This window comes from Lithobates pipiens, unplaced genomic scaffold (assembly GCF_037356315.1).
Source record: "Lithobates pipiens isolate NorthernLeopardFrog02 unplaced genomic scaffold, aLitPip1_a1.2 Scaffold_11, whole genome shotgun sequence".
Classification (NCBI taxonomy): Eukaryota; Metazoa; Chordata; class Amphibia; order Anura; family Ranidae; genus Lithobates; species Lithobates pipiens.
Genome location: NW_027507696.1, coordinates 21,739,633 through 21,762,913, shown reverse-complemented (window position 1 = coordinate 21,762,913; position 23,281 = coordinate 21,739,633). Strand labels below are relative to the sequence as shown.

The following is a 23,281-nucleotide window of genomic DNA, read 5'->3' as shown; positions in this document are numbered from 1 at the left end:
TATCAATTTCAACTGATAGCAGGATAAGGGTTATAGAACTCTAGTTTAATATGCGGTTTGGAAAGAGAAAGACAGATGTGTTGTAGTAGCTTAACTCTTAAAAGGAATAAATCATGTTAACTCAAGTTTTTGTACAGCTACTATTACAAGACTACAGCTTTACAGACAGACAGTGGACAAATACAAACACCTTATCAACATCAACTCCACATTTTCAACCACATGCCTACCCCTACTGTCTTGTCATTTCTTGCATCACCAATGTGACCATATGCATTTAAAATAAAATTCTCATTAAAAAAAAAAAAAAGGAGGTGTGATAGTATGGACTACATGTGGCATCTGAATTTGTTTTGCCCCTATAACTTCTACACACCCGGGGGACCCCCAAAACCTAGACTAAGCACCGTAACTAAAAAGTCTGCAACTGCTTTAATACATCACTCAGTAGAATACCAGAATGGCCTCAAAACAAAGTGCTACAAGACATGGTAATCTCTACATACACAAACTCATGGATAGGGCCCGAGGGGGAAAAAAAAAAAAAAAAAAAAAGGACCTGGTCTCTGTAAACAGCAGAACTAGGTCTACAAAAAGCCCAACATGCATATTAATACCACAGATAAATATGCACATTTACATTATGCTCATGTTACCAACATATACATGAGAATAGGCCCCCAATATTTTGCTACACACTCCTAAATATAGTATGTTGATCTAAACTACCTATGGATTCAGCAACCTAGCTAACTTCCAGATGGTGTGGGTGACTACAGAAGCAGCATTACAATAATCAGTCTCACAGATAAACATCATCAGGTACCTCCATATGTCTACCCAGTTGTTTATTAGCACGTTCTTATCAGTTGCCAAAATATCAATTATCTCATTTAACAATACAATAAAACTAAAATACCGTGAAATTATTAGATGAGGACGTCTAAAATAGCATAAACCATCACTGGCCACATAAGCAACACCAGCTCCTTGCTTAGGACTAAGTATTCAGTTCCAACGTGTACAAACATTCTTTTGCATAACACTCTATAAAAGGTCAAGTAGTATTTAACTGGATAGGTAGAACAATGGTATAACGTTTCTACCTAGACCAAGGACAAAAGGTGACTTTTGCAAAAGAATGCGAAAGAAGCAACAAAAAAGATCAACAACACGTGGCTCGATGGTTGCAAAAATTGTTCAAGGCTGCCCTCTAATGGATATATTTAGCATTACACATTCACAAAGCAACAGAATTCCTGGAACTTTGTGTAGTCATTATCAATATCTCCCCAAAATGAAAGTTTATTGGTTGCTAAGGTTTACCGAGTTTTGCACCATTTTATTAAATAAAGCTTCAATATCCAAGATGACATGTATGTACATGATATAACTGCCTAGGGAGAACCTTCAATTCCATTAATTATAACATTATAGATCCAACTGCATATACAGTAACTGCTATAAGAATTTGTAATTTACTTTTACCATACAATCTGCGGCAAAATATGATTAAAAACAAAAAACCCATATTTATTGGTTTCCATGAAACCACTGGCAATTAGCAATGAGCAAATAGGTTGTTTCAATTGAAAAAGGAAAATTTACCCAAGCTTAATAAATGAAGTGAAATTTCACTTTGCAAAGAATACCAAATCATGTCCAAAGAAATACATAAAAAAATGTAAATAAAATAAAATAACCAAAAACATTTTTTGCTTGCACATGACTGAATGCTGGTGGTTGGCAGAACTTCACCTCATTCACCAAGTTCTGGGGCAAATTCCCTTGTAAAGTAAACAGCCAATTTGCCATTAGTAAATTAACCCCTGTATGTACAATATTGCCCCAAAAATCGAATTCTATGTCCAAGTGAGTGACTGTTTTTCCCATAAGTTTTTCTCTACAGCATAGTTGTAGAAACTATAGCGGGGAAACACCCGCACATGCTCTGTCCCCTCTGTGTGGGCCAAGATAGAATATAGAGCATTGGGACGTGAAAGGAATGTCAGATAACCTCTCACTCTTTAATCCTGCCTAAAAATGGTTCTAAACAATCCAAAATATCTTGGACCTCAGGGTTGGGATAAAAATAGTACAGAATTTTGGCGCCCTACAGATTTATTATTTTCCCTCACAAACCCCACCATCTCTCGTTCCAATCTCCCACAGGAGTTGGATTTCAATGGAGACCTCTCTCATCTAAAAATTAAAACTTCTCAAAGTCTGAAGCCATTAGCCATGCCAACATCAACAAAACCTACAATTTCAAAAGATTTTTTCCACCCTCAAGTACCTGGATACACTAATCCCTCCATAACTTGAAAGATTATTTTTAATATGAAACCCTTTCCTCTTCTTTCTATAGTTATAGCCCTGCTTTCAAAGTGGCAGTCTGAGATGTCTTCTTGGTTTAGCCATTGTGATATCAATGGCAATTTTCCCCAAATCGTCTTTCTACAGGCCTTGAAGATTCGTATTTCTGCCTCCTACTTCAAAACAAATTCTCGATTTAATAAAATTTGTGCGGGTCGACTGGTCGCTTAGACTAAACCGTTGCCTCCTAAATTTACAAAAATACATGAGGGCTTAGGTATACCAGCTATTAAATATCATGTGGCTACAAAATTGGTGAGACTTATTGGATTGGTGTAGACATACCCACCTCAAACATGGTCTATGCTAGAGCAAGCTGCATCCAACATCCTTTTGGTTAGGGTCCCATGTTATTTCTGGGACATCCCCGCCTGTCTTGAAGGCCCACCCTACAGTTGGCCCTACTAATAAACACTATTAAATACCTCCCCTCAAAAAAATTAATCCCAACACACACACACACACACACACACACACACACACACACACACACACACACACACTCTAAGGCTTTGAAAGCTGCAATATATCACATTTATGATTAACCTCTTGGTCTCCCACACCTATTGACCCCTATGGACTAGAGCAATTTTTACATTTCTGTTATAGACCCCTTTATTCAGCAATAACTTTGCCATTACTTAAGACCGGGTCAACAACCTTTTTCCAATTAAGAGCCAGATTCAATGTATGTGAATACATGGAGGGCCTCATTCACCTAATAAATTAAGATAATAATCTGGACCCCTTTACATTACAAAGCCCCCATACCTCTGGACCCCATTACACCCCCCCCCCACGCACATCACAAAGCTCCACCTGCATACTACACGGCCCCCCCATTTTAAGCTTTAAAATTGCGCACACTCGTGGAATAGCGGCAAACTAAGGTACTTAACCACTTCCCGCCCAGCCTATATCAATATGATGGCCGGGCAGTGGTTCAGTTATCCTGACTGGATGTTATTTGAGGTCTTTCAGGCTAACTGCCTGCCATCGGTGGTGCAGCGTGTCAGTCTGACACGTCGCTACACCGATCTCGGTAAAAAACAGAGGCTCTTTACCACGTGATCAACCGTGTCCAATCACTGATATTCATCTGTAGGTGGCATTGCACAGCATCAGTGCCTCGCCCTGTTCTGGACAAATGTGCCTCTGTCAGAAGCCGGTGATCGACCCCCAAACCCACCCCAACCCCCCCCCCCCGCACTGTCTGCATGAAGGGGGGGGGGGGGAAGGAAGGAAGCAGATTAACAATCTTTTGTTTACATCACGTGATCAGCTGTCACTGACTGACAGCTGATCACGTGGTAAGGGGCCGGGATTGGCCCCTTACTCTGATCTGCGATCAGCAGAGTCTCAATGACTCAGTGATCACAGAGCACGCCGCACACACCCTGCATGGGAGGACGTCTATTGACACCCTCCTGGCTGTAGCCCTCACTCAGCTATAATGTGGGCAGGAGGAGGTTAAAGTGGAACTTTATTCAGAAAATAAGAATTCCTGCTAGATCACTCCAGGCTGGCCCCTTTTGCAGATATAGCTATGTAAAACTTTAAAAACAAGTGCCTATACCATTCTGTACATGCTCAATTTTTCAGCACTGTGTCAAACATGTAGAGGCCGATCTGCAGACAGCCTAAAGATTCCAGCTTCCAGCAACAAGAAACGGGAGCAATGCTGGAGGCAATTTACAGCACACACTAATTTCGGTAGCTTATTTTTTTTTAAATCAAGTTGTAATAGGTTCCACTTCAAGGTATGCACTCATAACATCTGACCTCACCCCTGTTAAGTCACCCTTTCACCCCAATATTGGCAACCCACGTTTGTTTTTGCACAAATGAAATAACAAGGGTCTTTAAATAGTATATTTAACAAACAAAAAACAAAAAAGGGGGGCGGGGAGTTTAGAAGTTTGGGGCCTCCAAAGCTCAATTTTTAACCAAATTGGCCAATATTCAAGCCGTATGTGGATAGCTTCACATTGCCAAAGTGACTTCTTAATGAAGTAAACATAATGAAAATTCAAAGAAAAGGCACTATTTTAATCACATCCCAGTATAGTACATTGTGGGTCATACATACTCCGTGATCTATCTGAAGCTATAAATAAAAAGATGAAAAAATAAAAAACTACCCACCAAATGTTCCATAAAAACCTCTTGGTCCACATGTCCCAACACCATATTTCCTCAGTGATGCCAATGCTGCAGCCTAAAAGAAAAAAGAAAAAAAAATATTTATAATAAAAAAAAGTGTCAATTCATTTCAAAACAATAAAAACAAAGTTATCTAGGGCCTTATTCGCATGCCCATGAAAATGGTACTGATGTTATTACCAACTTTTCTAGGAGAAAAATGCGGCATCGCACCGATTCCCAAAAGTAGTTTCTGTACTACTTTTTGCAATTTCAGGGTGCGATTTCCATTGACATCAAATCGCTCCCGAGGTCAGGGCTGACATGCGAGAATGAAATTGTGCAAGTTCAGCTGAACAATTTCATTCCCGCCGTCAGTGTGAACCAGTGCTTAAAGTGGAACTTTAGTCAGAAAATGTAATCCTGCTAGATCAGTTCAGGCTGGCCCCTTCTGCAGGTATACAGCGGGTGGGGTGGGAGGAGTATTTGATGCCCTGACGATTTTGTAAGTTTGCACACTGAAAAAGAAATGATCACTTTAGAATTTAAAAAGGTAGGTTTATTTTAACAGCGAGAGACAGAACAAAAATATGCAGAAAAACTCATTTAAAAAAATGTAAATTGATTTGCATTTTAAATGACTGAAGTATTTGAGTATTTATAGTATTTTTTACTAGTAATGGTGGCGATGTGCGATTATTTATCGAGACTGTGATATTATGGCATCAGACAATTTTGACACATTTTTGGGACCATTGCCATTTTTACAGCAATCAATGCTATAAAATTGCATTGATTACTGTAAAAACGCTACTGGCAGTGAAGGGGTTAACCACTAGGGGACAGTGAAGGGGTTAAGTGTGTCCTAGTGTGTGTTCTAACTGAAGAGGGGGGGCTGGGACTGTGCAAGGGAGATGACAGATCGCTGTTCATGCTCTGTATTAACAGACGATCTCTGTCTGTTCTCCCCTCAGAGAACCAGAAACTGTGCGTTAAACACAGATCCCGGTTCTGGGTGTACCCCGAGCGATAGCGGGAGCCCGGTGGTGATCGCATCGGCTCCGTGGACGAGCAGGGGGCGCATGCCTCCGGCGGCGTGCATGCACCCCCTAGTGGCTGTCTATGTTACTGACACCGATTCGCGCAGCCGAGCCATGTTGCCACAGTATAACTGCGGTGGCTGGTCAGAATGCGGTTAAAGGAGTGTTCCAAATCTCAGCTTGTTACCTGTATAGAAGACACCTGTCAACAGAAGCAAATCAGATTCCAATCTCTCCACCATGGCCAATTCCAAAGAACTGTCCAAGGATGTCCGGGACAAGATAGTAGACATACACAAGGCTGGAATGGGCTAAAAGACCATCGCCAAGCAGCTTGGTGAGAGGGTGACAACAGTTGGTGCGATTATTTGCAAATGGAAGAAAAACAAGACAACTGTCAAACTCCCTCGGTCTGGGGGGGTTCATGCAAGATCTCACCTCGTGGAGTTTCAACGATCATGAGAATTTTGAGGAATCAGCCCAGAATTTCACGGGAAAATTTTGTCAATGATCAAGGCAGCTGGGACCATAGTCATCAAGGAAACAATTGGTAAAACACTACGCTGTGATTGACTGAAATCGTGCAGTGTGTGCAAGGTTCCCCTGCGCAAGAAAAACACATGTACAAACCCATCTGAAGTTTGCTAATAAACATCTGAATGATTCAGAGCAGAACTGGGTGAAAGTGTTGTGGTCAGATGAGACAAAAAAAAAAAAAATCAAGCTCTTTGGCATCAACTCAACTCATCGTGTTTGGAGGAGGAGGAGGAGGAATGCTGCCTATGAGCCCAAGAACGCCACCCCCACCATCAAACATGGAGGTGGAACATAATGCTTCGGGAGTGTTTTTTTTGATAAGGGGACACGACAACTTGCAGTGTACCATCAAATCTTGGGCGAGAACCTCTTTCCCTCAGCCAGGGCATTGAAAATGGGTCATGAATGGGTATTCCAGAATGAGAATGACCCAAAAGACATGGCCAAGACAACAAAGGAGTGTCTCAAAAAGAAGCACATTAAGGTCCTGGAGTTACCAAATGTCAGCCTGGAAATCTTAAGGACTTGGAGAGGATCTGTAAAGAGGAGTGGGACAAAATACCTCCCGAGGAGGTGTGCAAATCTGGTGGCCAACTAAAATGAAATGTCTGACCTCTGAATACCAACAAGTATTTTGCCACCAAGTACTAAATCATGTTTTGTGACGGAATCAAATACTTTTTTCACTCATTAAAATGCAAATCAATTTAGAAAACTTTTTTTAAATGCGTTTTCTGGATATTTGTTGTTTTGTTGCTCAATGTTAAAATAAACATACCATTAAAATTATAGACTGATGGTTTCTTTGTCAGTGGGTTAACGTACAAAATCAGCAGGGGAGCAAATCCTTTTTTCCCCCTCACTGTAGCTATGTAAAACATTAAGAATAAGTGTCTATACTGTTTACAAACTCTGCACACGCTCAGTTGCTCTTGATTTTTAGGCATTTTTACACACTGCCAAATTTGTAGAGGCCAATCTGCTGACAGCCTTAAAGCCGAATTAACCTCCCCCTATCCTTTAGAGCCAAGGAAGCTGCCTCTGTCTGATCTGCAACTGCCATGGTGCTGCACATGTGATCAGTTAGGACACCAGCCATTTAATGGTTTGACAGTGTGGTTGAGACAACAAGCAAAATGTGACAGTTACATTCCTGGAATGCCAGGATTGCTATTTTGAATCTGTTAAATCGATGGGTTTTATTTCGCTTTATGATCTACTACTGTTCAGGGGCTCTTGGCTTCAGCAAAATGGCCTCCAGCAAGAAATAGCAGTAGCACTGCTGGAGGCAATTTACAGCACACACTAATTTTGTTAGCATAATTATTAATGTGGAATGTATGTTCTTTAGCAAGGACCAGAACATAGAGACCATGCATGTTGTATATGTAAACACTTTGCATGCAAGGAGAGACTTTAAAAGAGATCCATAAACAAGCTCACATACCTTTACTCTCTCATTATCTAAGAGACCAAGAAAATTAAATGATGCAAAATTGATGCATTCTTTTCCATTCACAATGATTGTGTGGCTTGGAGGTCTGAAAGATACATTATGAGACATTTTATATTGAAAGTCATTTCTGAAGCAACAATATTAAAATTTACTACAAGAAAGCCTATAAAAACCATATAAATGTAGAACTAGGGTTACATTTTGCAATATTCAGGGGAAATATCAAACCAAAAATTAAAATCGTTAAAATGTGTATACTGTATTCACATATCAAGTAGAATTCAGTATCAAGGTAGGAACTCAACATAGGAATAAATGGAGATTGTGGCATGTAAGCGTTTATCCCCATACACACTATCAGATTGTCTGCCGATTTTTTCCTTCAGATTTACCAAAACCTTGTAGTACAAGGGCCTGCCTGATTGCATACACATTGAAACTCCTAAGGTTTGAACTCATATTATATGGTTTTGGTAAATCTGATGGAAAAAAAAAAAATCAGCAGACAATCTGATAGTGTGTATGGGGCTTTAGAGGAGCTGGACCCAACAGATTGAAGGCGAGGCTGGGTGGTCAAAAAGCAGAGACAGGGCAGAGAAGTGCAAGACTTCAAAGGGGAGCAAGCATTTTAACCCATTAAGTGTAGCTGCACTGAAAGTGCAGTCACACATTAAAAACATCTTCCATTTCCTGCCTATAACATGCATACCTGCTTTGCAGGAACCATATGATATAAATCAGACAAGAGAACATCAGGAAATCAGTACCAAAAATGTCAAACAAACTTTTATTCAAGTGTTTCTTTTGTAAACTACACAATCATTTACACTGCAAAAACTGACTATATAAATGGATACTATACAGTGCATCTGGAAAGTAATCACAGCACTTCACATTTTCAGCATTTTGTTATGTTACAGCCTTATTCCAAAATTGATTCAATTCATTATTTTCCTCAAAATTCTACAAATACCCTGAAATGACAAAATTTTATTATATATATATATATATATATATATATATATATATATATATATATATATATATATATATATATATATATATATATATATATATATATATATATATATATATATATATATATATATATATATATATATATATATCCAAAAGTATTGGGACACCTGCCTTTACACGCACATGAACTTTAATAGCATCCCTGCCTTAGTCGGTAGGGTTCAATATTGAGTTGGCCCACCCTTTGCAGCTATAACAGCTTCAACTCTTCTGGGAAGGCTGTCCAAAATGTTTAGGAGTGTGTCTATGGGAATGTTTGACCATCCTTTCAGAAGTGCATTTGTGAGATCAGGCACCAATGTGGACGAGAAGGCCTGGCTCGCAGTCTCTGCTCTAATTTATCCCAATGGTGTTCTATCTGGTTGCGGTCAGGACTCTGAAGGCCTGTCAAGTTCCTCCACCCCAAACTCACATCCATGTCTTTATGCACCTTGCTTTGTGCACTTGTCCAAATCATTTGTTGGACAGGGGAATGTGATGTGGGGGTTGGGCTTGGCCCCTTAGTTCCAGTGAAGGGAACTCTTAAGGCTTCAGCATACCAAAACATCTTGGAAAATTTCATGCTCCCAACTTTTGGGAACAGTTTGGGGATGGTCCCATCATATTCCAACATAATTGCGCACCAGTGCACAAATAAAGGTCCATAAAGACATGTATGAGCAAGTTTGGGGTGAAGGAACTTGACTGGCCTACACAGAGTCCTGACCTCAACCCGATAGCACACCTTTGGGGTGAATTAGAGTGGAGACTGTAAGCCAGGCCTTCTCGTCCCCATCAGTGCCTAACCTCACAATTGCATTTCTTGAAAAATGGTCAAAAACATTCCCATAGACACTCCTAAACCTTGTGGACAGCCTTCCCAGAAGAGTTGAAGTCGTTCTAGCTGCAAAGGGTGGTCAAACACAATATTGAGCCCTACGGACCAAGACTGGGAAGTTCATGTGCATGTAAAAAGGCAGGCATCCCAATACTTTTGGTAATATAGTGTAAGTATTCACAGCCTTTGCTCAATATTTTGTTGAAGCACCTTTGGCACCAATTACAGCCTCAGGTCTCTTCAAGTATGAAAAGAGAAGAAGAAGGGGGCGCCTCTGGGTGTAGATTTTTAAAAGGCAATTTATTCACAGGTAAAACAAACAGATGATGCACTCACATTTTCCAAGGCATAAAAAGGCATGTAGAATACAAGGGGGGCTGTTTTTTCATCTGATTCGTCCGTCACATAGGATCCGGTCCGCGGGTGTCATGTTGTCCTCTCCTGGCGTTACCACGAGTTTGTTGTTAAAAAATGCCGGCTTGGTGGACGCAGAGGATGTATTTCCAAAGCGAGGCTTGGTTAGCGGTGACACGCGGGTCGCGGGGTTGTGACGTCACGGCGGGCGACGCGTTTCCTGAGCGTTCGGGTCGAGGTGGAGAGACGACCGCGCTCTTTCATCAGGCCAATCACTTCAAGTATGATGCTACAAGCTTGGCACACCTATTTTTTGGCAGTTTCTCCCATTCTTCTTTGCAGGACCCTCTCAAGCTCCATCAGATTGGATAGGGAATGTCAATGCACAGCCATTTTCAGATCTCACCAGAGATGTTCAATCGGGTTCAAGTCTGGGCCACTCAAGGACATTCATAGGAGTAGTCCCATAGCCACTTCTTTTGTTACCACTAAAAAATATACGCACAGCATGATGCTGCCACCACCATGCTTCACTGGAGGGGTGGTATTAGCCAGGTGATGAGCGGTGCCTGGTTTCCTCCAGACATGACCCTTGCCATTCAGGCCAAAGAATTCAATCATTGTTTAATCAGACCAGAGGATTTTGTTTCCATTGGCCCAAGAGTCCTTCAAGTGCCTATTGGCAAACTCCAGGCGGGAGGTTATGTGCCTTTTACTGAGGAGTGGCTTCCATCTGGCCACTCTACCATACAGGCCTGATTGGTGGAGTGCTGCAGAAATGGTTGTTCTTCTGGACGGCTCTCCTCTCTCCACACAGAGAAATGCTGGAGCTCTGTCAGAGTGACCATCAGGTTCTTGGTCACCTCCCTGACTAAGGCCCTTCTCCCCTGATCCCTCTGTTTGGCCGGGCAGCGCGCTCTACGAAGAGTCCTGGTGGTTCCAAAGTTCTTCCATTTATGAATGCCACTGTGCTCATTGGGACCTTCAATGCTGCAGAAATGTTTCTGTACCCTTCCCAAGATCGGTGCTGAGATGCAATCCTATCTCGGAGGTCTACAGATAATTCCTTGGACTTCATGGCTTGGTTTGTGCTCTAAATTCAGGTGGACTCCAATCAAGTTGTAGAAACATCCCAAGGATGCTCAGTGGAAACAGGATGCACCTGAGCTTAATTTTGAGTGTCATGGCAAAGGCTGTGAATACGTCTGTATATGTGATTTTTTTTAATTTTTTTTTTTTAAATAAGGCCCCTTTCACACTGGGGCAGTTTTCAGGCGCTACAGCGCCAACAATAGCGCCTGTGTAGCACCTGAAAAAACCGGCCCCTTTCACTCCGGTGTGAAAGCCCGAGGGCTTTCACACTGGAGCGGTGCGCTAGCAGGATGGTAAAAAAAAAAAAAAAGTCCTGCTAGCCGCATCTTTGGAGCGGTGTATTCACCGCTCCTACCCATTGAAATCAATGGGACAGCACGGCTATAACGCCGGCAAAGCGCCGCTGTAGCGGCGCTTTGCGGGCGGTTTTAACCCTTTTTCGGCCGCAAGCGGGGGTTAAAACCACCCCGCTAGCGGCCGCAGAACGCCGCTAAAACGACGGTAAAGTGCCGCTAAAAATAGTGGCGCTTTACCGCCGATGGCCGCACTGCCCCAGTGTGAAATGGGCCTTAAATCAGCAAAGATTTCAAATAAACTTTCAGGTTGTCATTATGGGGTATGGTTTGTAGAATTTCGAGGAAAATAAATTTGACCTATTTTGGAATAAGGCTGTAACATAACAAAATGTGGAAAAAAGTGACGCGCTGTGAATACTTTCCGGATACACTGTACCTCGGTCAATCAGCTTGTTTTTTGAAATCCTACTGTTTAAAAACACAAAGCTAAAAGAAAGTAGCAGTTAGTTACCCAGTAACGATGTTATAATTGAGAGCTGGGTGATCTTTAGAAACTGGAGGCACGAGAGGTTCTGGGTGCCACTCTTCAATCAATTCTTCTTTCTCCTGGAAAGAAAAATACAATTTCATGACAAAAGAAAGTGGGTAGAGAGCACAGAAAGCAAACAGACTGAGTGCCGTTCCTCGTCTGGCTTACAGCTCTCTCACAATAAAATTAAGGCTCCATGGACAGTTCCCAGTTCTGGAAAAACAAACAAAACACCAGGACACTTTTCTGGTTTTATGTTGATCATCTATACTGTATGGCACATAGCCACTGCTTGTTTGTAATTAAAAGTTAACCTGTAAAATGCAATAACAAAAATTTAAAGTGAAAGGTTATGCCTGTTCCTCAATTACCTTTTCTGTGAGGTCAGACCTTTCCTGCAATTTGTAAGTCTTAGAAAATATAAGTCGTATAATCCACAGGATCAGAATCCCTTCCAGTATTAAATGGTATGCAGGTGCCTGAAAGAAAAAAAAAAAAAAAAAAAAAAAAAAAAAAAAAAAAGGGGGGTTTTAGTTTATTTACATGTCACCAAATTTTGCAGCGTGTTCCGCTGCGAAGGAGGAAGCAAACACCTGAAAACAACACTAATGTATATTGAACATTTAGGCCTCATTTACATGCATGAGCGGGGGGGGCAGTAAAAGCAGATGGTGGAGCTACAGTTTTACTATACCCCGACCACAAAAAGTGTAACTATGGGCAAAAATAAATAAAAATAAAATAAAAATGGAAAAATGTATATGATGGTATCTCTCAATAGCATCAATGCAGCAGTCTTTGTTTTTCCCAAACCAAAGTTTTACTAACTGTTGATTCTGCCAGTAGTGTGGTGATATATTTTAGAATCCCTTTTAATGCTATTATATACAAATGCGACCGATGAAGTCAGTACTAGTGTTGCGTATCCAGCCCCAACTACTTGGTCATTTACAAAAGGAGCCTGCAGCCAAGCATAGATAAGGGTGGAGACACAACACCATTGTTGGGAACTATCAGACTTGAAGCTGTATTAGATGACAAAAATTAAAAACGTTTATTAAATTGTGACTGTACACTATGGAAATGATGGTGACCAGAGTCAGGCTTTAAAACCCAATGTAACTTTTAGTTTCAGGGACTGTCACATGACGATCATGGGGGCTCACACTGCTAAACTCGCTTTTGAGAATGCCATTTCCCTTGCTGTCATGCTGAAGTTTTGACTTTTATAACAAAAAATTTACAGCATGCTTGATCTAGGCAAGTGGCTAAAAAGGTTCTTAAGTCAATTAGATAACACTTTATTCAGGCGGCTAGCAATGGCAGCCATTGTTCTTCCCTCATGACAGTGTCACTTTAAATCTACTAAATATGTTCCAGATGCAAGCACAAAAGGTTTACAAAAAGCTACAGGTGGAGTAGACAAGCCTGACCCTGCCAGCATGAAAGAGACAGACCCTTGCTTTCTGTGGTCTCTCAGCAGAGGTCCAACACACCCCCACTGAGTCAGAACTAGAAATCTTATATGAGCAGGGAGTAGGAGCTGTGCACAATACTTACATTTCCCACTACCAAAAATGCTGCTCTGTTCACAAGAAAACCTCTACAGAAGTCCAAAGAGAAACCATCTGTTCCCAGGAGTATTAATCTCCTGTGCTGTGTACCCTGCTGCACTCAGTGGTTCCTCCCTTTGACCTCCATACCACTATCACACACACTAGAGGATGTGGCAGTCAGCAGAAGGGATTACTGAGTGAAACAGGGAGTCACACGAGATCAAGCCTTCCTGGCAGCGGTAAAAGGTAAGCATTAACTTCCTCCCTTTCCAGGTATACCTGTTCAAAATTATACTTGGTAATGACAGAGTCCATTTTAAAAAGCAACTAAAGCCAAAGCATTTTTTTTTTTTTAACTCTTGGTGAAATAGGGAAGGGTTTGAATATCTGTTGGGTTTTAAATTGTGCTCTTGCTTAGGAGATTTCCCCCGCTTGGTCTTGATGACCATTGTCACCAGACCTGAAAGAGAAGGAAAATACTAAATTGTAAGCTGTCGTTACAACAGCAAAATCATTGACAACTAAAGCTGGTCATAAACTATACATTCTGATTGAACAGTCTCCATCAGGGCCTGTTCATACTAAACCTGTTGGGCTTACGCTGGCAGTTATTTCCAGCATAGCCCTAACGCATAAGCAAGGCAAAATGCTTTGTTTCGAATGGTGCCAGCTCACATCACAGTGTACGTTCAACATTTCTACAAAGTTGTGTGAAAAAAAAAATGCAATTTGTCGGCAGCAGCAAAATGAGAATGCCCTTCCAAGCACACACTAGTGGCTGTTTGAGAAGTGTGACTCGCTGGTGTGAATGAGCCATTACAAGAACAAACCTAATCTATCAATATGATTTGTATCCAAATCAGGCAGGCCCTTGCACAACATAGTTGATGGTAGATCTAAAGGAAAAAAAAAATTGTATAAAACTGGACACATAGGAGGTTAATTAGGAAAAAGGCAAATCCACTTTGCACTGCAAATGCAGTCGCTCTAAATCTAAGGGGTAGATCTGAAATGAGCGGAAGCTCTGCTGATTTTATAATCCAATCATGTGCAAGCTAAAATGCTGTTTTTTTATTTTCCTTGCATGTCCCCCTCGGATCTACAGCAACTGCACTTCCAAGTGTACTTTCAGTGCAAAGTGGATTTGCCTTTAGTAAATAACCCCATAGCGTGCAAGTCTCTTTAAGGTGACCCAACCATACACTATACAAATGAATTGTGCTATCTCCTTTAGTTCTACCATCAAGCATTTAATGCAAGAGCCTCCTGGACTGGATAAAAACGCATTTGTCCTCTTATAGAGCTGACAGTAAATCTAAAGGATCGAAATCAGATTGTATAGCGTAAGGTCTATTTAACCTCTTCCCGCCCAAGGTACGTCATATGACATCCTTGACTTTGTGCTGATATATCCGAATGATGCCTGCAGCTACAGATATTGGCTTTTTCAGTCTGCGATTCCCTACGCCAGGGAATTCTGCCGCTTAATCGTTCTTACGGGTGGCGAGAGGGGATGTCCCTCCGCTGGTGCTTCTACCAACTCACCCCTTCCATCGGTGAGTCAGAGAACGGATCCCCCGACCCCACATGGTAACCATAGGGATTGCATCTCTTTGATCGTTCGCAGGCCAGGCGAGATGTTATGACATCACACCCAGCCTCTGCATTCAAACGAATGGTGCCGCCTTGGCTGGGAAGCAGAGATCATTTTATTTATTTTTTTGATTACAGGCTTTCCAGCCTAGAGGTGAGATGTGGGGTTTTATTGACCCCACATCTCACTGTAAAGAGGACCTGTCATGCCATATTCCTATTACAAGGGATGTTTACATTCCTTGTAATAGGAATAAAAGTGATCAAAACATATATTTTTTTTAAAGTGTCAAACTAAAAAGAAAGTAATGTAAAATTAACAATAACATTTTTTTTTTTTAAAGCGCCGCTGTCCAAGTGTGCTCGCACGCAGAAGCAAACGCATACGCAAGTCCCGCCCACATATGAAAACAGTGTTCAAACCACACATGCGAGGTAACGCTGCGAACATTAGAGTGAGAGCAATAATTCTAGCCCTAGACCTCCTCTGTAATGCAAAATATGTAACCAGTGAAATTTTAAGGCGTCGCCTATGGGTATTTTTAAGTACCAAAGCTTGGCGCCATTCCACGAGCGTGTGCAATTTTGAAGTATGACATGTTAGGTATTGATTTACTCGGCGTAACTTCATCTTTCACATTATGTAAAAAAAAAAAAATTGGGCTAACTTTAATTTTTTTTTTTTTTAAAGCATCAAAAACTGTTGTACTATGTGTTGAAGGTAAATCTAAAGGAAACTGAACAAGAAATTGACTATGAGCAGGCAGGGTTTTTTTTTTATTGCAGAAGAGACCTGTAATGTCTCTTCTGCAATAAGTTTGACCTACCTGCCTGCTTTCAGCATTCCTCATGTAAACCGAGCTGTACATGCTCAGCTCAGCTTACAGTGGTCGGCTCAACCTGAGTGCTAAAATGATAGCCTCGCAGGAGTGACATCATCCTGTGCTGACCAATGAAAATGGCTGAAAACCGCAAAGCAGAAAACGATGTTCCCGATACTTACCTTTTCTTTAACAGTCCAACGTCCCTTGCTGGTGCCAGCATTTTCTTCCGGGCTGCAGTTGTTTTCATTGGCTGTTGGAACTCAGATTCCATTTGTTATTCAAGTTCATCTAAAGCTAGCCGTAGATGGATCGCAGTTTGGTTGGTTCAGCAGGGACCAGCTGAATTGTGATCCATCCATGGCTGTTCCAGTCTGAGGGAAGTTGATCTATTGATTGGTTCCGCTCTATCAGGACTGCTGAGAAATTTTCATTTGATCAGTTCTATAGCCAATCAGTGTATTCTGACAGCAGAAGATTCCCCTCTGTCAGAATACAATAGTACAGCCCTAGCTGCTAGTCTAAATCCAGTCATACATGGATCGAAATTTGGCTGGTTGAGTGGGGACTGCCTGAATTTCAATCCATGCATGGGCCAGGAAGTTGTACAGAAGTCAGTCTATTGATAGACTTCTGTACAACTGCCCTGTTGGAAAATTTGCACTCGATCAATGTATGCTGGTTTCCCCGCTGTCAAAAATAAATAAATAAATAAATAAATAAAACAGCTCTGCAGGCATGATTCACCCATCTGCTTCAAATGTGTGGATGGGGGAAATTAAGTCATTTTTTTTTCGTTCAACCAGTTGAACAAGAAAAAAAAAAAAAAAGACTAATATATGGGTTGCCTAACACACTAATTGCTCCTCCAATAAAGTGAAGAGACAGGAAGTGTGTTAGTGGGCAAGTCACCAGGTAAGAAGAAAAAAATAAATAAAAAAAAAATAAAAAAAAAAAAAAGGGGAAAACCAATGCAGCCACCACATCTAGATACCAGTAAACTGCAATAAATTACATTTGTTTTAGGGGTTCAAAGTGGTTGTAAAGGCTGAAAGATTTTAATACATTCTGCATTCTATGCATGAAGGTGAAAAACCTTCAGTGTACAGCCCCCGACCTTAATACTTACCTGACTCTGATCTCGATCCAGTGAAGTAAACGAGAGCAGCGGCTCTCCTGGTTCTCTCCTTTCTCATTGGCTGAGACGCAGCAGAAGGAGCTTGTCCAAATGCCTGTAACCGCATGTAAACCCGGTAACTCGCATTTCGTTTATAGGCGTTTTTTTTCCATTTTTGACTATTTGCAGAACAAAAAAAAAAAAGGTCTAAACTGCTGGCAACAAAAGTGAGTACACCCTTAAGTGAAAATGTCCAAATTGGGCCCAAAGTGTCAATATTCTGTGTGGCTATCATTTTTCGGCACTGCCTTAACCCTCTTGGGCATGAAGTTCACCAGAGAGCTTCACGGGTTGCCAATGGAGTCCTCTTTCACTCCTCCATGACGACATCACGGAGCTGGTGGATGTTAGAGACCTTGTGCTCCTCCAACTTCTGTTTGATGATGCCCCACAGTTGTTTAGTAGGGTTTAGGCCTGGAGACATGCTTGGCCAGTCCATCACCTTTACCCTCAGCTTCTTTAGCAAGGCAGTGATCTTCTTGGAGGTGTGTTTGGGGTCGTTATCAAGTTGGAATACTGCCCTGCAGCCCAGTATGTGAAAGGAGGAGTCATGCTCTGCTTCAGTATGTCACAGTACATGTTGGCATTCATGGTTCCCTCGAACTGTAGCTCCCCAGTCCCGGCAGCACTCATGCAGCCCTAGGCAATGACACTCCCACCACCATGCTTGACTGTAGGCAAGACACACTTGTCTTTCTACTCCTCACCTGGTTGCCGCCACACACGCTTGGTACCATCTGAACCAAGTTTATCTTGGTCACATCAGACCACAGGACATGGTTCCAGTAATCTATGTCCTTAGTCTGCTTGTCTTCAGCAAACTGTTTGCGGGCTTTCTTGTGCATCATCTTTAGAAGAGGCTTCCTTCTGGCATGACAGCCATGCAGACCAGTTTGATGCAGTGTGCGGCGTATGGTCTGAGCACTGACAGGCCGATCCCCACCCCTTCAACCTTTGCAGCAATGCTGGCAGCATTCATACATTTTATTTCCCAAAGACAACCTCTGGATATGATGCTGAGCACGTGCATTCAACTTCTTTGGTTGACCATGGCGAGGCCTATTCTGAGTGGAACCTGTCCTGTTAAACCACTGTATGGTCTTGGCCACCATGCTGCAGATCAGTTTCAGGGTCTCTGCAATCTTTTTATAGCCTAAGCCATCTTTATGTAAAGCAACAATTATTTTTTTTTTTTTTTTTTTTTTTTTTTTTTTTTTTTAAGAGATCCTCAGAGAGTTCTTTGCCATGAGATGCCATGTTGAACTTACATTAGATTTAACACACCTGCTCCCCAGTCACACTAGCGAGTTACATGGGGGGGGGGGGGGGAATGACTAATTAGGTCCGATTTGGACATTTACGCTTAGGGGTGTACTCACTTTTGTTGCCAGCGGTTCAGACATCAATGGCTGTGTGTTGAGATATTTTGAGGGGGACAGCAAATGTACACTGTTATACAAGCTATACACTCACTACTTTACATCGTAGCAAAGTGTCATTTCTTCAGTGTTGTCACATGAAAAGATAAAATAAAATATTGACAAAAATGTGAGGGGTGTACTCACTTTTGTGAGATAATAAATGAGATATCAGCCATAACCCCAGTACTGTTTTTCGTGCCAGGGGCTGGATTTCTCATGAAAGCATTCCGAGCGCACCCCATTTGATCATCATGATGTCACTACTGGTGCGGGTTGCACGTAAAGAACTTTATTTTATATTTTTTAAAGCATAAAAAGGACATAAATAAATAAAATAAATAAAGGGGGGGGGGAGAGAAAAGGAAAATTTGTTTTTATCTTCTGCTTTTAAAAAAGGTAAAGAAGAGATTTGGGGGTCTTTTTGACCTCAAATCTCTCCTTAACCACTTCCAGCCCAATCACATCATAGGACGCCATTGACTTTCAGTGGGGTTATCTGAATGATGCCTGCAGGTGCAGACATCATTTAGATATTCTTTTCTGACGGCGAATCTGTGCACCATAAGAACAATTATAGCAGCAGTTCAGCCGCTTGATCGTACTTACAGGCGGCGGGAGGGAACTCCCCGCCCCCCCCCGTGCTTTTCCGGGCTCGTCCATATGATTGGCGAACCGGAGAATGAATCCGCCGCTACATGTTGATTATAGAGATTTCCAGCGACTAGATGGTCCCCAGTCATTTCTATGAAATTCAGAGGCCCAGGTGCGATGTTATGATGTCACGTTCGGCCGGCGGAAGTAAACAAAGCCAAGTAAAAGTATCTCAGATGATGTCAATACGATGAAACGCGTCAGAATGGAACCTTACGACAAACAGTGAGACAGCAGCAACCGAGAGATCAGGAGAGGTCAGTCTGAGCCACAAGATAGCAAAGAGGCAAAGCCCATAGATGGGAGAGCAGTAGGTCGATCTTTATCCTCCTCGCGCCTGCCCTATAGCCGAATGACAGCCGTAGAGGAGCCGCTTTCGTCCGGTAGGCCGTCCTGTTACTTACTTGCGCAATGCGCGCCGCCGCGGGCCCGCATCGGGGAAGTTCTGTGTTTGCCTTGTCTCCCGGAGACAGGCAAACACAGATCGCTGTAAACGGCCAATCACATCGGCCGTTTACAGCGTGATCGGCGTGTCCAATGGGAGATGATCTCATATGTAAACATATGAGATCATCTCTCAGCGCCGCTCTCCCTCCTCACACAGACAGCGTGTGAGAGGGGAGAGATGAACGGCTGCAGCGGCCGTGAGTGTAAAAAAAAAAAAAAAAAAAAAAAAAAAAAAAAAGTTAAAAAAAGTGCCATCCTCCCCCCAGTGCCATCCTGCCCCAGTGCCACCTGTTGTCAGTGCCATTTGTCATCAGTGCCACATATCAGTGCCATCTGTCAGTGTCACGTGTCATCAATGCCACTTATCAGTGCCATCTGTCATCAGTGTCATGCGTCATCGGTGCCACGCATAAGTGCCATCTGTCATCGGTGCCACGCATAAGTGCCATCTGTCATCAGTGCCACGCATAAGCGCCATCTGTCATCAGTGCCATCTGTCATCAGTGCCACGCATAAGTGCCATCTGTCATCAGTGCCACGCATAAGTGCCATCTGTCATCAGTGCCACGCATAAGTGCCATCTGTCATCAGTGCCACGCATAAGTGCCATCTGTCATCAGTGCCATCTGTCATCAGTGCCACGCATAAGTGCCATCTAACATCAGTGCCATCTAACATCAGTGCCATCTGTCATCAGTGCCACGCATAAGTGCCATCTAACATCAGTGCCATCTAACATCAGTGCCATCTAACATCAGTGTCACGTGTCATTGTCCTGGTGCTCCAGGGCCTTCAAAAGTGTAATAGGTAGTCAACAAGTTAGATGTGTAATTTATGCTCCTAGAACACATGGCCATGCTGTGAAAAAGTCCCACACATGTGGTATTGTAATACTCAGGAGAAGTAGCAGAATTTTTTTGGGGGTGTCATTTGTGGTATACACATGCCATGTGAGAGAAATAACCTATTACAATGACAATTTTGTGGAAAAAAATAAAAAAAATGAAAAATCTTAATTTTGCAAAGAATTGTGGGGGGAAAAAAATGACAACATCAAAAAGCTCACCATGCCTCTTACTAAATACCTTGGCATGTCTACTTTCCAAAAAGGTGTCATTTGGGGGGTATTTGTACTTTCCTGACTTGTTCGGGTCACAAGAAGTGAGATAGGCCACCAGTACATCAGATGTGATCAATTTTGTGCGATTCGCACCACAGCTTGTGGACTCTCTAACTTTCACAAAGACCAAATAATATCCACTAATTTGAGTTATTTTTACCAAAGACATGTAGCAGTATAAATTGTGGCCAAAATTTATGAAAAAAAAAATGTCTAATTTTCTAAAGCTACAAATACTGCAGCTGCTGACTTTTAAAATAAGGACACTTACCCGCCCAGCACGCCCGCGATGTCGGCACCCGAAGCCGATCTCTCGATCGTCTCTCGGGTGCTGCCGCCGCCATCTTGGGTATGTAAATCAGGAAGTGGAGCCTTTCGACTTCATTTCCCGGTTCCCTACTGCGCATGCGTGAGTCGCGCTGCGCAATAAGGATGGTCCCGCTGCCTCTGGGATCTGTGTGTTTCCCAGCAGGCAGCGGGGGACTTTCGGAAAGGGGCGTAGATCTACGCCCCTTTCCGCAGATAGCTATGCCAGAAGTGGGTGCAGATACCTGTACTGTACAGGTACCCTCACCCCCCTTCCCCCTGAAAGGTGCCAATTGTGGCGCCGGAGGGGGGGAGGATTCCAATGAGCGGAAGGTCCACTTTAGGGTGGATCTCTGCTTTAATGTAGAAGAAAATGAAAGAAGAGTTTTAGCTTTAGACACACTCTGAGATGCTCAGTACTAAAAAGCAGAATCATTTAAAGGGCCAAGTCTGTCCACGGGCAAACATTCCAGGGCCATATAGGTATGATAGAGTTCAGGTAATGCTGGGTAGACAGGACACAGGAATACTGTGGAGAACACACGAACCAGGAAGATATGAGGGACTGGTGGAGGGCAGAATGAGGAGCAGGGCAGGGCTGCTGTGGAATAGCAGGACACATGACATGTGATAACTGTAACTTGTGCCTCCTACTGGCCTACCCACCCGTGTGACCCGAGCACAGCGCCCGCGCCTCACTCACCTCATAGAACGCCTGCACCATCTCCACCAACACCCACTGCTGACTGACCGCCATCACACCAGAGGCCGAATCGCCCGCAGGGGTAACGACACAGTACCGAACACTTCCTGAACTGCTACTGACAGCGGTCGGTGGGCGTGCAAAAGAGTAAAGCTACGAGACTATTGGCGGTAACTACGTGACGTCAGGCAGGAAGTAGAAATGTGCCGGTGGCAGAACACCGGTGTTCTGCCTAATACAGTCCGGCCATCATTTGCTGTCCGCTCCGTACTGCGCATGCGCAGTACGGAGCAGCCGAAGCTTCGGAAAAAGTCCGAAGTTGAACGGCGCCTGCGCCGTGAGTGGAGGCGTAGCCCCACTATCCAAGCGGACATAGGGTTAAGAATTTTAGAGGGCCCCTCGCGGGCGAGCTTCGCTCGCCACGCTTCGGGCTCGGCCTCGCTCCGCTCGGCTCTTTTTTATTCTAACTCTATGTCCACTTGGATAGTGGGGATAGAACCTGGACTCACGGCGCAGGCGCCGTTCGTCCTCGGCAATTTTCGGAATCTGTGTTCCTGTGTACTGCGCATGCGCAGTACGCAGGGGACAGCTTCTGATGGGGGACTGTATTTTACAAGACACCGGCGCAGAGTCATTCCATGTAGCAAGAAGGCGTGGCCTAGGCGGCCCCCTCCAATGAGATGAACGAAGGAGGGGCAGCTCGGTGGAACTGGTCATTTGCCATGTTGGGTGTGTTGTTGCTATGGGAACAATTGAACTAAGGAATTCCTTGTTTAGGGTTTGTACTCGGTTCTGTCGCCCTCTAATGGTGATTTGAGGGCTGTGTTTGAATTCTTCCCTGATGTATTCGTGGTGGGATAAAGCAACCTGAGAGAATTGCAACCTTATGGATAGCATACATGTTACAAGATAAAGAGATATAATATAAAGTAAGTTTTAGGTAGGTATGAAGAAATACAGCAAAGTAATGCCCCGTATACACGATCTGAAAATGGGAAGATCTTTTTTCGATTACTAGTCACAAGTATTATTATTATTATTATTATATTATTATTATTATATTATTATTATAAAGGATTTATATAGCACCAACAGTTTACGCAGCGCTTTACAATATAAAAGGAGACAATAGAGGTACAATACAAGAGGATTAAGAGGGCTCTGCTCAGAAGAGCGTACAATCTAATAGGGTGGGGCAGGTGGTACAAAAGGTTGTAAATGTGGGGAATGAGCTGATGGACGTGGTAGGAGATTAGTTGGAGACATGATAGGCTTACTTGAAGAGATGAGTTTTTCAGGGATCGTCTGAAGGTAGCAAGAGTGGGGGATAGCCGGACATGTGGAGGTAGTGAGTTCCAGAGGATGGGAGAGGCTCTGGAGAAATCCTGGAGACGAGCATGGGAGGAGGAGACGAGAGAGCTTGAGAGTAGGAGGTCTTGAGAAGAACGGAGGGGACGATTTGGGCGATATTTGGAGACAAGATTGGTGATATAGCTCAGGGTAGAGTTGTGAATGGCTTTGTATGTGGTGGTTAGTATTTTGAATTTAATTCGCTGGGTGATTGGGAGCCAGTGTAGGGATTGGAGGAGAGGGTTGGCAGACACTGAGTGGTTGGTAAGGTGTATAAGTCTGGCAGCAGCATTCATGATAGACTGAAGAGGGGATAGCCTATGGAGAGGCAGGCCAATGAGAAGGGAGTTGCAATAGTCAAGGTGATATATAACAAGGGAGTGAATAAGGAGCTTGGTGGTTTCATTTGTTAAAAAAGGGCGAATTTTAGAGATGTTACGGAGGTGAATTCTACAAACA

At 42.9% G+C, this 23,281-nt stretch overlaps 1 protein-coding gene across 1 annotated transcript in view; it reads right to left on the bottom strand.

Moving 5' to 3' along the window:
* SPTLC1 (serine palmitoyltransferase long chain base subunit 1) overlaps window positions 1-21,666 on the bottom strand; it is a 116,589-nt gene extending 94,923 nt beyond the window's left edge. The window contains exons 1-5 of the mRNA XM_077469804.1: window positions 21,473-21,666; window positions 12,049-12,156; window positions 11,660-11,754; window positions 7,543-7,636; window positions 4,522-4,594 (exon numbers count right to left, since the gene is read on the bottom strand). Of these exons, the coding sequence (XP_077325930.1) occupies window positions 4,522-4,594; window positions 7,543-7,636; window positions 11,660-11,754; window positions 12,049-12,156; window positions 21,473-21,526 (424 nt within the window). The 5' untranslated portion in view covers window positions 21,527-21,666. The remainder of the gene's footprint in view (window positions 1-4,521; window positions 4,595-7,542; window positions 7,637-11,659; window positions 11,755-12,048; window positions 12,157-21,472) is intronic.
* Between the last annotated feature and the right edge of the window lie 1,615 nt (window positions 21,667-23,281).